The sequence below is a fragment of the Carettochelys insculpta genome, chromosome 4 (genome assembly GCF_033958435.1).
Source record: "Carettochelys insculpta isolate YL-2023 chromosome 4, ASM3395843v1, whole genome shotgun sequence".
Taxonomy (NCBI): domain Eukaryota; kingdom Metazoa; phylum Chordata; order Testudines; family Carettochelyidae; genus Carettochelys; species Carettochelys insculpta.
The window spans coordinates 127,508,791-127,524,459 of NC_134140.1; the positions used below are offsets into that span (position 1 = coordinate 127,508,791).

General features: G+C 43.9%; 1 protein-coding gene across 1 annotated transcript in view; it reads left to right on the forward strand.

Annotated features, from left to right (window-relative positions):
- Window positions 1–15,669, forward strand: part of CCNI (cyclin I) — a 58,463-nt gene that overhangs the window by 17,880 nt on the left and 24,914 nt on the right. Inside the window, exon 2 of the mRNA XM_074993770.1 lies at window positions 12,116–12,272. Coding sequence (XP_074849871.1) covers window positions 12,159–12,272 — 114 coding nt within the window. The 5' untranslated portion in view covers window positions 12,116–12,158. The remainder of the gene's footprint in view (window positions 1–12,115; window positions 12,273–15,669) is intronic.

Sequence of the window (15,669 nt, forward strand, 5' to 3'; positions counted from 1 at the left end):
AAAAAATTAAATCTTGGTTGTTTCGATTCTCCTTACAGCTGCATCCCCGTGTATCAGAAGTAACTTAAGTGATGTCAAGTGAGTTAGATGGGTGTTTCTAAGAGGTGACTTGGATTTTGTATGGGCTGCATTAACACGTTAGTAATGTGGGGGGTAAAGAGCTGTTTCATAGTGCTGTGGGAGGTGGTGGTGGTTTTTTAGCTTAGGCGCTCTGGCCTTTTAGTATATACAGAAGGTGTGTTCTGTCTCTAATTCTAATGAGCCCCATGAAGCTAAACCAGTGCAGCTGTTGTCTCAAAACTCAAGAGACATGGGTGCATTGGTGCAAGGGTGTATGCAGTTTTTGTCAGTACTGTGTGATTGATTGCCACCTCTTCTTTGGCTTTCATTTTGACTAGAACTGGAATAAAATGTAGCTTTCATATATCAAACAACTTTGTTTCCTGGGGTTTCCTGTCTGTTTGTATCCCCATTTTTCTCTCTAGTCCTGTGGTTTAAATTGTAAAATTATTGAAGCAGAGACCACAATTTTTTTACAGCCCTGCTCTATAGGTGCTAGCACAATAATAAATGTGCACAATCCTATTCGGCAGTACTGGCGCGCGCACAAGTCAGCGTGACCACAGTGCCAGAGTTGAGAGCCTAGAAATTGCAGGATTGGGCCCAGTAAATGGGTGATGATGTAAAAGTAACCGGATCTGGACAAATGAAAAGTAGGGAGACTTTGAGAGCAGCATAAGGCTCGAGAGCAGGCAGGTTGAACCTCTAAAATCCAGGGCACTCTGGCCCAGCAACATCTGTGATCCTGAGAGTCTTTGTGGCTAAGAGTTGGTGCCAGCTATGAGCCTGGCAACTAGCAGGTCTGGCCACAGCCAGACAGCTGCAACAGGCTAGCAAGAGCTGGGAAGTGGGCATTGCTGCAGCTGGGCTAGGGGCAGAGGTCAGGAAGCCAGCAGTCAGGGCCAGGACTGGGGAGCTGCAGCCAAGTGTGGGAGGGCGGTGGCTGGGGAGGAAGACAGTGGCTGTGGCCAGTGATCTGCTGTGTGCGTTTGGGGAGCCGTGGATGGGAAGCCACATTTGGGAAGCTCTAGCTGGGTGCAGGGAGCTGTGCTGGAGCTAAAGTGGAGCTCAGTGGCCTGGGCTGGTGGCCAATGGTGTGGAGGGGAGTTGGATCATTGATCTCCCTGATCAGGCAAAATCCCTCGTTCGGGACCGTTTAGGTCCCAGGGGTGCCAGGCCAGGGATGTGCAATGTATAATATAAAGTTCACCAGTGTTTTGGCTCGAAGAGATTCATACAAAACTGCTTTAAAGGAAAAAAAAAAAAAAAAAAAAAGGCAACAACAAAAAACTAAATTCTGTTTTGAGAGTGGGTTCAAGATAGCCAAAATCTCCACACATCACTCATCAAAAATGAATATCAAAGGCATAAATTTTGCAACAGCAGCTGATTGCATGTGGGGGATAGTCTGTGAGTTCTCGTGTTGCCCATAGGGATGTTTTCATTCTCTTGGAATTATGACTAAAATCTGCCACTGGTTTATAGCAGGAGGAAACAAGTTTCCTCCTGGCTGCAGGCTGACCTGCACAGAGGGCTGAGCAAAGGCAGCTGTTTCTGACTGTCCTCATCAGTCAGGCCTTGAGTATCTGTCAGTGGATGTGGGATTCAACATTCTTTGTTGCCAGAAAGCTAGGGCTCCCGCCAACCATGACTGTCCTCTGTTATGAAGTAAATGGCGATGAACATCTCAGAGCTGGAAGGAGCCCTGGGGAGGTCATTGAGTCCAGTCCCCTGCCCTCTTGGCAGAGCTAAGCACCAGCCCATCCCTCTTTTTTTAAAAATTAACCTTTTTGCCCCTGATTCCTGAATGTCCCCATCAAGGATTGAACTCCCAACCCTGCATTTAAGCTCAAACCACTGAGCTATCCTTCTCCTCCCAAACGCATCACATTCTGGCCACTCTTCTTGATCAATTATTAATCTTTTTGAAACTGATTTGTCCTGACCTTAGCACAAAACATGACCTCCCTGCACTGTCTAGTTACATTCCTAAAGAGCTTTTCAGTTGATTACCCGGGTGAAACGGCTCAGTTTGGGCAGGGTCCAGAGTGACCTAGACAAATTAGAGGATTGGCCCAAAAGAAATCTGATGAGGTTCAGCAAGGACAAGTGCAGAGTCCTGAAATTAGAATGGAAGAATCCCAGGCATTGGTACAGGCTGGAGACTGGGATTACAGTAGATGAGAAGGTGGGTATGAGTCAGCATTCTGCCCTTGTTGCCAAGAAGGCTAAGGGCGTATAGGGGTGCATTAATTGGAGCATTCCCAGGAGACTGAGGGAAGTGATTATTCCCCCTGTTGGGTACTGGTGAGGCCACATCTGGAGTATTGCATCCCATTTTGGGGGCCCCACTACAGAGAGGATGTGGACAAATTGGAGGGAGTCCGGCAGAGGACAGTGAAAATGGTTAGGGGGCTGGGGCACGTGGGTTAAGAGGAGAGGCTGAGGAACTGGGGGTTACAAATGAATTTAAGAAGTTGAGATGTTTAAGCAGTGATTTTTGTGAATTTCTGAGATGAGGGTGGGGGAGAGGAGAAGGAGGAAGGGGAGGGATCAGCTTAGTTGCTGGGGGTTTGGGGGAGAGGGCTTTTTAAACTAACCCCGGAAAGCGGAGACCACCATTCAGATGGATTTAATTATTTTAACAGTGGTTCAATCCACCCTGATCCAGGTGTATTGATTTTCTGTGGTGACGGTGTGTGCTGATGTGTACCCAGTTCTGCGTGAAGGCTGACTTTGGGCAAGCGTCTTCCTGTTCACTCCCACCCACCCCCTTGCCACAATAGTACCTCAGGAACACACCCACATTTACATGGATGTGATACAAGTATTTTTCCCCACTGGTGAGGCCTTGGACGTGGCTTTTGTGGAAGGAGCTTGTCTGTTTGAATCTCAGCATGAAAACAATCCCTGTGTGGTACTTCAGCGTGCATTAGGTTTGTGCACGTCATAAAGCTGGCGGTGCTTCATAACGAGAATGTACGTGATTTAAACCTGTACATTTAAATGCAAACTGGTGTCCCCTTAGGGCTCCTTGGCAAGTGGCCCGTGATGTTTCAGTGCTACAGAGGTTACTTGCCGCTTTTGCTTATGCCTTACAGGGACACTTTCAAGCGCTGAATTTATTTTTCCCCATTTCCAGCTTATTTACCTTTTTGGGTTGGAAACAAAATGTCTCTTCCCTTGGGCAAATGTTGATACCTCTCCCCACACACCGTCTCTTACTCACAGTTGTGGCTCTAGATTCGACATTCTCATAGGTCTATTGCCTTCCTTAGCTGCACCTGGACTTGTTACTCTGGGGAGCTTTAGAAGGTGATCCTCAGTCCTCTGCTATGGCTGCAGGCTATTCACAAGGTACACAAGCTCTCTGAACTCCTGCTGCTTCTGTGGCACAGCTCCCTCTGTGTAATTCCTTAACCCCTGAGGGCTAACCCCTGGCTCCTCCCACTTCTGATGGTAAATTGCAAAGTCAAGCGCTTGGCCACACTTTGGTTCACTTTGAAATATTCTCAAGAGGCCAAATAAATAATTTATCAGTCAAGTTTATTGTATTATTGACTTCTTACAGGTTGAATCTCTCTAATCGAGAACTCTCTGGTCTGGCAACATCTGTAATTGACCTGGTTTTAGTGAGCTGAATGACCAATTCTCTGGTCCTGTAAAGTTTGTTTGCAGCCATCATTCCTGGCTCTCGGTGTTCTGTGCTGTAATTTATCCCTCCATGTCTTCTAAGAGCCCAGTAAGCAGTGGAAGTGCTGGTAATGCTGCTAGACAATATTGATGTCCCATTGTCCGGCCAACTTTCTTGGTCGGCACGAGTCAGGTCCCCGGGATGCTGGACTAGAGGGGTTTGACCTGTAGTATAGAAATAAATGTTCCGGGTGATGCTAGTTTCCAAGAAGCTGTCTTTGGGTAGTCTTGTTGAATTCACCTCACAAAGCTTGTTTTGCTTCTGGAGTGGCACATGGCAGCTGATACTATTGGCAGGGCAACTTTTTTTTTTTTTTTTTTAACAAAACTTGTAACACATCACTCAGATCCACCCTACCAATTCATACCACCTCCTTAACTTGTTCTCTGTCTTTCTTATCTTGTTTTGCACTACAGGTTGAAACTCCCAAATTTAGCATTCTGTTGTACGGCAATATCCGTCATCTTGCAGGACCAGAGAGTCCTGGGGCTGGGGAGGGGGCAGGCAGCAAAACCAGCGGCAGGAGCCCAGGGCAGGGCAGTTACAGCTGGTCTGGCTGCAAGTGGGGGCTAGCAGCAGGAGGAATCAGTGGCCTGGGCTGGTAAGGCAGCAGCTCATCGCTGTGGCTGGTGAGGAGTGATTGGGAAGCCATGGGCAGGGAGCCCAGGAGCAGGCGCTAAGGCCAGCAAGAGGCAGAAGTGACCACTCATCATCCAGCAAAATCCCTGGACCGGGACAGCTCAGGTTCCAAGGGTGCTGGATGAAGGAGATTGAACCTGTACTAGCATTTCAGGTTCTGGGGGCTGTGAATGTACCTCCATAGCTTGTACCAGGGTAGGGAATTAACATACTTGGCTTTTGTTACCTTTTTTTCTAATGCCAAACCTGACTCCAGTTTTGCAAATTGTTGGATATTTTAGTGTAAGTGAATAGGATTTTAGAAAGGCATAGGGCAGTTCAGGCCACGTAACAGCTGTAAATATACACAAAATGTAATGTTATGTTGATTATTGTGCTTAACGCATAGGAGTTAGGTAGTGTGAATATAAAATATTTAAAAAAAAAAAAAATTGGTCAGCTTTCCGTGTCTCTCACATAGGCCACTCTGCAGCTGGGAGAAGAGATACAGATTGCATTTAATCTATGTTTTTAGGGCTGACTCAACCTTCTTGCATGAGTTTGACTCTCTTGAAGTCGGGTGTATAAATTCATCATGTTCACTTATGTAGTATGTTCATCTCTAAGGTATTGGATATTAATTATTCTAATGAGTCATCCAAATATCCCCACATTACAAGCTCACAATAAAATTACGAAAAGTCTTCATACACTTTGTTGTGTTCTTGTGTAATACAGTGAAGAACAGTACAAAAATGGATCATGATGAAGTGGGTGTAGAATAGCATACAATATATATTAATGCCCTTTGTATAACTGTGTGTAAATATATCTCTAAAAATTATACCTGGTCTTCCTGCAGTTCCCTACTGACTATATAATCAAAGAGAAATGAAGGCACATGTGGTCATACAATAACATGTGTTTGCCAAGTTAAGGCTTTCCAGGTTCAGCTGAAGAAAGCTTTTTTGGGTTGTTTCTCCTGGTGAAATAAGCCTACCACTAACATTGTCTGCTGCATTTATTAAAGATGTGGATAGGACGTCTGTTTGTCTGTGCTACAGTCTTACTGTTCCATTGCATCAGTTGATCTCTTCTGTGGACAGATGATTAAAGCCTTTGATACACCCACTTACTGACTGCTTCCTTCCTGTTGCAAGAGCTGGACCTTTTTTCACCATCCAGGCACTGCTGATGAGAGGAGAGGGGGCTGAAGGAAAGAAATGTTCTTTTGTGAGTCCATTGCTTTCTTTTCTTGCATCAGCTGTTTCCTGGTCTTGTAGCTCTAGTCCCCATACAGTCAAAGAAACGCCTCTGGGCAGGAGTGGAAAGACCAGTGGGAGCACAAGCTGTCTTAGAAGAATCCCACTGTCGAAGGCCTCATGAGAGGAACAGTTGCTAGGTAGGAGACACTAGGTTTGGGTTTCTTTGTCTAGAAGATTTGGAATCATGCTTGAAAGCATGACCCATGGAAGAAGAGATTAGGCAAGAGCGAGTGACTGGACTAGAGTGTGGTGAAATTGTGCTGTAAATGTTGTTGGAATGGTTTTGTTGTGATAGAGCAAAACAACTTACAGCTGCTCTTATAGACTGATTGATTAACCTCAAAGAAGAGTGTAGCTTCTGCTCTCCTTAGAATCTAGAAATCTGCCAGGGTGTGCTTTTCTTCTGAAGGATGGAACGCTCTAAGTACAAAAAATCTTTACGGGCCCTTTTGTCTCCCATTAGAATCAAGGGGAGATTTGCCATTAACTTTGATGGAAACAGAACTGAATCCTGTGTCATCAAAGCTGATTGCTAGGGCCTGAATTGTCTATATTAAGCAAATAAAATAATTGGAGATGAGGATAATAGTTTCCTTGGGGAGAAACTAAAGGAATTCTTTGTATCGGTCTTCATGCCTGAGGCTGTGAGGGAGATACCAAAGCACAAGCCATTCTCTTTAGGTTACAAGTCAGAGGAGCTGTCTGAGACTGAGGTGTCATTAGAAGAGATTTTGGAACAAATTTGATAAACTAATAAGTCACCAGTGCCAGATGGCATTCACCTAAGAGCTCTGAAGGAACTCAAATGAGAAATTGCCAAACTACTAACTGGTTAGTAACCTATCCTTTAAATCGTCTTCTGTACCAAATTATTAGACGAGAGCCAATATGGCACCAATTTTAAAAAGGGCTCCAGAGGTAATACCAGCAATTGCATATCAGGAAGCCTAACATCAGTACAGGTTGCACCTCAGAAAATTGGCAGCACTGAACCACAGATGCTCTTCAACCAGGGAGCATGGGAGTGAAGGACAGGCTTCCGGCCTCAATGCAGTGGGCAGCAAGGGGCGGCAGCCCAAAGCAGCAAGAGGCTGGAGCCATGTGACATACCTGAGGAACAAGGGTCGGGGCAAAGCCATGTGGCAGTAGCACAGAGCTGTGGTCCTAGCTGGAGTCCTCAGCGGGCGCCAGTGCTTGGGCCACCCAGGACGTAGCAGGTAGACAGAGATTTGGTATTGGGGGAGCTGAAACAGGTGTTTGGGGTCAGTGGCAGGAGACCTCTGCTTGTCTGGCAAATTCTCTCATTTGGGATCGCTCAGGTCCCAACCGTGCTGGACCAGACAGGTGCAATCTGTATCATGTAAATTGGTTGAAACTATTGTAAAGAATAGAATTGTCTGACACTCAAATGACCATAGCTTGTTAGGGAAGAGGTTGGCATGGTTTCTATCAAGGGAAATCATGCCTCACCAGTCTACTAGTATTCTTTGAGATGCTCAATAAGCCTGTGGGTAGGGGGAAGGGGTCCAGTGGATATAGCCTACTTAGATTTCTAGAAAGCCTTTGAGTCCCTCACTGTAACCACGGTAGGCTATCTTGGGGAGAAGAGGGAAGGTCCTCCTCGTGGATTGATGACTGATTAAAAGACAGGAAACAAAAAGGGTAGGAATAAATAGACCATTTACAGAATGGACAGAGGTAAATAGTGGTGTCCACTGAGGGTCCATACTGGGACCAGCCCTATTCAGTGTTCATTAAATCATCTGGAGGAAGAGGTAAGGAGTGAGATTGCATCACTGGTAAATTGTGCAATGCTGATCAGCCTTTTTGGTCTGCTTTGGCCTTGACGAGCTTCAAAAGTGAGTGGGCAACAAAATGGCAGATGAATTTTGATGTTTATAAGCGCAGTGTGTATTTAACAATGTAATTCCAACTATACGTATACCACGATGGGGACTAAATTAGCTCTTACCACTCGAGCGAGGTCTTAGAATCATTGTGGATAGTTCTGTGAAATGATCCACTCCCTGCAGCAGCAGTCCCAAAAGCAAACAGAGCGGTGGAATTCATTAAGAAATTGATAGAGAATAAGGCAGATACACTCTCTTACTGTGTGCTGCATGTTGATGTGATTGCTTCATCTTAAAAAATCTTGTCATTGGAAACAGTTCAGAAAAGGGCAACAAAAATGAGGAGGGGTTTGGCGTGGCTGCCATTTGAGAAGAGATTAATAAAATGGGGATTATTCATCTTGGGAAAAGAGATGACTAAGGGGGAATGTGATACAGGTCTCTGAAATCATGACGGGTGTGGAGAAAGTGAATAAGGAAGAGTTATTTACTGCTTCGCATCATGCAAGACCTAGGGGGTCACCACATGAAATTAATAGGTAGCGGGTTTTAAACAAACAAAAGGCAGCGCCTCTTCACACAGTGTGTGCTCAAACTGTGGAACTCCTTGCCAGAGGCTGTTGTGCAGACCAAGACTATAACTGTGTTCAAAATAAGTAGTACACAAATTCATGGAGGATATGTCTGTCAATGGCTATTAGGTGGGCTGGTCAGGGATGGTTCCCTTAGCCTCTGTCAGAAGTTGCGAATGAGTGACAGGATGGATCACTTGATAATTCCCTGTTCTGTTTGTTCTCTCTGATGCATCTGGCATTGGCCACGGCTAGAAGATTGGATACTGGACAAGATGGGCCGAGGTCTGAGCCAGTGTGGCCATTCTTGCTTTCTTAGGGTAAAGGTCACCTCAGGTTTATTGTAAAGCATGAGGAGAGAGGATCCCTGTGTCTCCAAAGCAGCCCTGGTAACCTGAGTTTTGTTCACTGGGGTTACACCTTAAGTGCTGCTGTTCTGAGGTATGAGAGCAGAACTTAAGACTGTGCTTTAGGACTCATCAAAAACCCATGGAGGACAGTGATGTCTTTCCATCGACTTTAATGGGCTTTGGATAAGACCTTAAAAGCACTTTGTCCCATCCCCTGCCACTGCATATTTTTCTTGCTGCCTCTTCTCCCCTTATGTGTACATATTTTATCTACTGTAAAGTTGTGTTCACATAAGCCTTTTAATTATAGTGTTTTCCAATTATGTACCCTACAGTGCAGTCTGACAGGCTGCAGTTGATATCCTGTTGGATGTTACCCAGCTAGGATTACCCGAATTAGGAATGTTTCGTTACTTAGTTACATAGCAACTGAATTTCTAAAGGTCTAATTAAATTTGAAAATATGTTTTATGGACGGCTTCTTTGCTGTGAAGTCCCTGGAAAAAAATCCATTTTGAGGTCTTTATTTAGCTGATGGGGAAGACTGATTTTTGTGATGTGGAAGTAAGTGTTTTATCTGAATCTGTTTGTAAGGAATGAACCCAACTCCTGTTGAAATCAAAGAAAGTATTTCCATTGACTTATTCTTACTGCAGTTGGAGCAGGTCCTAAATTATTTATGGTGGCATGCCTCTTACAGGTCACCTTCGTAACTGCCAATATAGGAGGGCTAGATTCTGCCTGGCCTGGACCCTTGCATTGTCACGCACATCCATGCACAGTGTGGAAGGCCGTTATTCTGATTTGCTGGTGTATTACAACCACTCTGCAGGTGTGAATGACTCTGCAAGGCCAGGGTAGATCAGGCCCCAGATCTGTGTTTTGTTTTTTTTTTTGAAAACCACAGTTCTAATGCTGCACAGGTTTAAGTCATTGGAACTTTTGCCAGTGGGTGTGGGATTGTATCCTCTTGCTGTGAATCAAGCTTGCAGGCCAGATTCTGCTCTTGCACCGGTTTTACAGCTGGATGTACAGCTCCAGTGGAATTGCTCCTGATTTACTGTGGTGTAAATTGAGTCTCCTCCACCTCCTTGAGAAGAGGTGCTTGTGGAAAAACCATAATGAAAGGTACAGTGAGTACCCACCTGGAAGAATGCCAGGGCATGTAACAGGGCAAATTCACTTCTGGCTTTAAAAGCAAACTTTCTCATGTGAAATGGGTATTGTACTTTATTCTGTGTAAATCCACATCTGACCCATTAGAAGGTATTTTTCAGTATTTGTAAAGTATTTTAACCTGTTTAGAATAATTCACTGGGAAATGGAATCTGAAATGTTTCTTACAAAAATCTCCCCACTGATTTTGTTACTTTGGTTCACTATTGTAGTATAAGGCTGGCTAACAAGCTTGCGGGGTTTTTTACTTCATTTTTCAAGTGCTTCATCTGGCAGAATATCAGAAAAGATGAAATTCAGGCCCTGCACGAGGATCACATAAGGCATATACATCACTTAAACTGTGTGTGAAGATGTAAGTGGAATTGAAGTGGTGTTAAGGCCTTGTGCATGGCACCCCCTCTCCTCCCACTTCTCCTGGCGGTGAATAACACCTATGAAGAATTGCAGAACTCTTGCAACAGACAAACAACTTGGTTTAGTCAGTCTCCCTTAAATTTATGGTCTAGTATGTTGAATCTGCCTTTTAAAACAAACAGTGCTTTTGCTCTGAGGGCATTAGTTTTCTCTTGTGATTTCTGCCTATTCCCTTACATTTGCCAGAAATAGTAGTGGGTTATCTTATTTGCTGTAAAATGTGAAAGAAGCATCTGTGTTGTATTCATAAACCCTAAGAGCTGCAGTCTTTGTAAATAGCCTGGCCAGAAATTGGCCAGTCTCCTCCGTATTATGTTTCAGATTTCACAACAGAGCACACCACTAGTTCAAGGTTTAAATACTTTCCCATGGATTTATATTTGCAGCCTGAATTGGTTTTGCCTAAATGACTTAGTACAATCGAGAAATCTGTGCTCATATAAAGTGGCAGGCCATATTTAGCTGACTTGAACCTTTTTTTTTCTTCTTGAATAATACCTCTTTTCTCTGATTCAGCTATATTAAAGGATCCATTTTAAAAACTTTTTTTGGCTAAAATTTTAGCCAAATAACCTCCAAGTGTTAGTTCTGAAAGCTGTTGAAGGAGAGGGCATGCTTCCCCACCCTCATTTGTTTTGTGCATATCTTGGAAGGTTTTACAAGCAAAGGGACTTAGTGTTCCTAAATTCTATACGCTTTTGTCAAAAATTTCCTCCTCAATATCCTAGATGGCACGGCATTTATACCTTTTCTTTGCTAAAGAATTTTCTGTAGATTCCAACAAGTGTTCCAGCTGGGTTAGCGTTTAGTAGTGGATGGCTTTATGTTACCTAAGCTTTGTCAGGAGTAGAGTTAGCACTGGTTCACCTGCTTTTAGATAACACCGGCGGGATTTTTTTTGCATTTTAAAGATATTTTCTAGTGTAGACATGGCATTCAAGATTGACATGTGCAGCCAGGTTGCCTTCCACACACAGTTGTTGAATCTAACCTATTTTAATTACATCCACTGGTAGCTTTCTTGTGTTCATAGGTATAATTGCAGGGGTATGTGAAGACAGTTGAAGTTTGTGTGGGCCATAAAGAATTATAAATCACATTTAAGGGCAAAACATTCAAAAATGCTGAAGTAACTTAAGAATCCAACTGACTGGGTGCTTTTGCCCTTTGTGGGTCAGCTTTTAGGAGCTGTGTCTAGATGCAGTAGGATGTTGTTGTTTACAGAATACATTCAATGGGTACGTCAACACTACCGTGATCCTTTGAAAAGTCCTTCCGGAAGATCTCTTCTGAAAAAAAATTTTTTTTGGGGGGTGGGGTGGGGAGGATGACTGATCGAGTTGATAGTGTCCACACAACCCCCACTCATTCAAAGAATGGGCCAGGGCTCGAAAAATCCGGTGCCATGGGGATTGCTCTTCTGAAAAAAGCAGCCCCAGGGTGTCTACGCACCTTTTTTCCAGAAGACACTTTTGGAAAAAGGCGCTCTTCCTCTTCTGGGAGAGGAAGAGGGCCGCTGGAAAAAGTGTTGCATTCTTCCAATTTAGTATTGAAAGAATGCATTTTCTGTGTAGATGCTCCGTGGGATTTTTTTTTTTGAAAGAGCCCTGGAGTGTAGATGTAGCCAACACGTTTATGGACCAATGTGTAAGCAGCAAGCATTCATGGAAACGCATTGCAGGTAGATGTGATTTTTTTCGTAAATATTAGCACTTGGTGGGACTACTAATGGGTTATGCAGATTCATCGTTATCATAACCACTTTAGAAGAAAGATCCTGGGCGTAGCACTCTGCAATAGCATCAGAACTTTAATCCACTCTGATGTAGCTAATTTTATTCCAAAACACTTCGGGTGATTCCATTTTCACTCCTTTTCTTTATCCTGTAAGGACCACATTATAGAAAATTGATTACTCCATATCGGTTCCTTTTATAAAACATTAATTTCCAATATTTGCCAGGAACAGGATAGTAAATGGCTCTTCTCTTTATCTGTGATGTGTAGGTAGTTCTGCCCCCATGCAGTTGTTGAGCTGCAGAGATCTTTATTCTTGTTTTTAAATATGTAGGCCTGGCTCAGCTTTATCACTGGTTTGTGTTTGCTTTTGCAGGTAGCTGTATCCAGTTGGGTGATAGGCAGATCCAAGGATTACCATGAAGTTTTCAGGATCCCTGGAGAGCCAGAGATTGTCTCTCCTCCTGGAGACGGCAATCTCTAGGGAAGCTCAGATGTGGAAAGTACATATGCCCAAAATTCAACCCAATCAGGTAATGTCTCTACATCTTTTACTCTATGGGGATATTTCTGGGCATATTTTTCAGGGAATAACTGAACTCATTACCAGGAGAAGTGATCCTGCTGCTTGGAGGAAGGTTAACCTTTAATTCAATGTAATGACTAATGCTTTGTTTCAGGAACCAACTCACTAAGGTACAGAACATGCTATAGAAATAGCAGTGATTTAATACTGTTCTCTTCTAGAAGTATACACACATTTTGGTCTCACTAAAGAGACGCTTGTGAATTGCTCTGATAATTAACATGTTTGCTGCTGTTCAGTTGATTTGAAGAGCATCTCAACTGTGTTTAAGTTCGACTTGCAGCGGTGTTGTTGAAACTCGAGGCAATTTTCTGCATAGAGTGTCCTATCGCTGCTTTCTGGGTACTGCTGGCATTAGCTTGTCGTGCAGTCACTTCCTCTTGAATTTTCCTGCTGAAACAGAGATCCCGATTCTGCCACCCTTACTGAACTTGGGCCACATCTTTAGATAGCATAGGTTGGTGTTACTCCATTGATTTCAATGGTGTTACTCTGGTTTACCTTACCGGATGAGCTGGTATGGTGAAGAATACCTTACTTCAGCAGTTCTCAAACTGTGGGTCAGGACCCCAAAGTGGTTTGGGGCTCCCTTTGAGTGGAGTCGTCAGAGCTGGATTAGATTTGTGGGGGCTGGAGCTTGAGCCCCACTGCTCAAACCTTGAGGCTTTCGCCCCGGGCAGCTGGGTTCGTGTAGTAGGGCTCCTGCTTGGGGCTGTCCTGAGCGGTGGGCCTCCTGCTTTGGCCCTCCCACCTGGGGCAGTGGGGCTTGGGTCGCCCCAGCTTTCAGCCCCCCTACCCCTTGTGGGGGTCATAAAGTAACTTAAGGTGTCAGAAGGGGGCTAGGGTGCAGTGAAGTTGGGGAACCCCAGCCCTACTTCTGAGTAGTCTCTCAGGCTGATTTCAGAGTAGTGCACTATTTCGTGGAAGTAAAAGGCACAGAATTGCCGTCAGTAAACGGTGAGTTTTTACGTGTGTTCTGCATAGCTGGAAGCTCTGTGTAGCATATTTGTTTTGAGTGGCTTGTGTGCTACACATTTGGTTGTTTTGATTTAAAAACTGGTGATACTGTGAGGGATTGGAGTTTCCCATTCTTTACTCCTGAAGGCTGGGAGCATAAAGTCATATTCTTGGGATTCTTTGTGGTGGACACACATGCGCGCGCACACACATGCACACACGGAGAGGGATTGATGAGCGCAAGAGTCTAGAATGGCAAAGTTCCATCCGTGCTTAGCTTGGTACGCAGAAAACTTATCAGTTCAGGGTACCCAGTATCCTCTTTTGACTTCAGGGATTTACCAGAAACCAGTATCTATCCACACATCAACACCTCTATGTGGACAATATCCAGGACACTAATTATATGTGCCAAGAATGGGTTATTTGCATTCAAGGCATCAGTTGATCTTTGTGACAACTATTACTTCGTAAAATTTGGTTTAGTAGTGACTGACGTACAGGTTCCACAGTCATGGTACGTGTAAGTATTGGTTGGTTGGTTGTTTTTGTTTGAATTCAGTCTTTACTCTTTCCTGTAGTTGCATGGTGATAGTCCTGCAGTCCTCTTTGGAACCTCACCTGCTATGTTAGTATTTCAGAACCTTATCATGTGAGGTTGACTTTTGTAGGTAGCTGAGCAGCTGACAACCCACTGAATAGGTATGGAGTCAGGGACATTGATTTGATTTTTGTTTTTTTGTTTTTTGTAATGTTTCTGGGTGTCTGCAGATACGAAAATGGGGAGGCTGGGTTATCAGACTGTTAAACAGCAGAATATTCTCTTCTCTGCAGTCACTCAGTAATGAGTGGGACATCCTTCATGTCAACCCTTCTATTTATGACTGTTAATGGCTGATCAGCCAGAGTCTGGAGCCGCAGGTCTTAACTTAGAACGAGCAGGTGTTGGTAGCTTTCAGAGGGGGCACAGGGCAGTTTTTGCCACTGTTGTCTTCTCTGTCTCTCCATCTGCACTGTGGTAGGACCTCTCAAATTGCACCACCTCCTCGGATTACGGTTCTCCACTGAGGACAGTCCTGGGCAAGGTTCTTCCAAGCGCTGCGCTTTTTCATGCGTGCCTTCAGTATGTCCTGATATCGCTTCCGCTGGCCCCCAACGCCCTTCTGTCCTTCCTCCAACTTGGGGAAAACAGAATCCATTTTGGGAGGCACTGAGCAGACATCCCAACCACACGATCAGTCCAACAAAGTTGTTGGTGACTGATAATGGCTTCAATGCTGGTTATGTTCAATTCTTCCGGGACAGTAGTGTTTGTACACCTCTCCTCCCAAGAGATAGTTAAGATTCTCCTGAGACAGTGGTGGTGATATTGTTTAAGTGCCTTCCAGTGACACTTACATGTTGTCCAATTTTCACAAGCATACAGTAGCGTTGGAATAACCACTGTGCAGTATACAAACAACTTTATCTTTATAAAGCTGTGGAAACAGTCTTTGTTAATACTTGTGATGCCTACAAAATCCCTGCAGCGTTCCTTTCCAATAGGACTTCCAGTTACTGCATTTACTGATTCAAGTTTACAGTTCTAGTATGTCATGATGCCATTAAACATAGAGAACTTTTTCAAGGTCAGTAACTTAGCAATAAAAATGGGAAAAAAATCTTTGTGGTCCTCCCAAGTGCTTCCAGTCTTATCTTGCATCTTTCCATACTTTAACTCAGACAGGATTCTATCAGCTGGAATGACAGGACTGCTTTGACACAGTATGAAATGTTCTCTAGCATAAGTGGCCCCAGAAAATATGATCACTAGTTCCAGCTAAACTTAAGCGTGTGGGGGTAAAAAACCACATGGTAATTAGATTTAGGTGAATAAAAAGGGAGAGCACAAGCTGACGTGAAAGTGTGCAGTTTTTTTTATAGGTACTGGGAATCTGATAATTGAAGCTTTGTAGCAACATAAAATATTCCTTTCTACTTCTTATTGTTCATGAGACAGTGGACTTGAGGCTGTCACAGATCATTTCATTTTATCAGTGCTCATTTGACACTGTTTCAGTCATAAAGCTCAACCTACATTTTTTCCCTAAACCCTCTCATCAAAAACCTCAAACATAGAATTGCAAGTCTCCCTTGACAGAATATTGATGGCATTGGATAGACAATCCTGGGACTGTGGGAACACAATTGTGTTTTTTTTTTTTTATTGCCTGTTCATGTGTGAAATCTGTATCAATGTGGTAGTCTGGCTTCCAAATGAAGACACAGGCAAGGACAATCTGATGATCAGGAGTGAAAATACTTCCTTTTTTCTACTAATGAAAATTCAACTAGGCTCTTGGCTGGGTTTTAAATTTGTAATAGGAGGGAGAGGAGACACAGTTTCC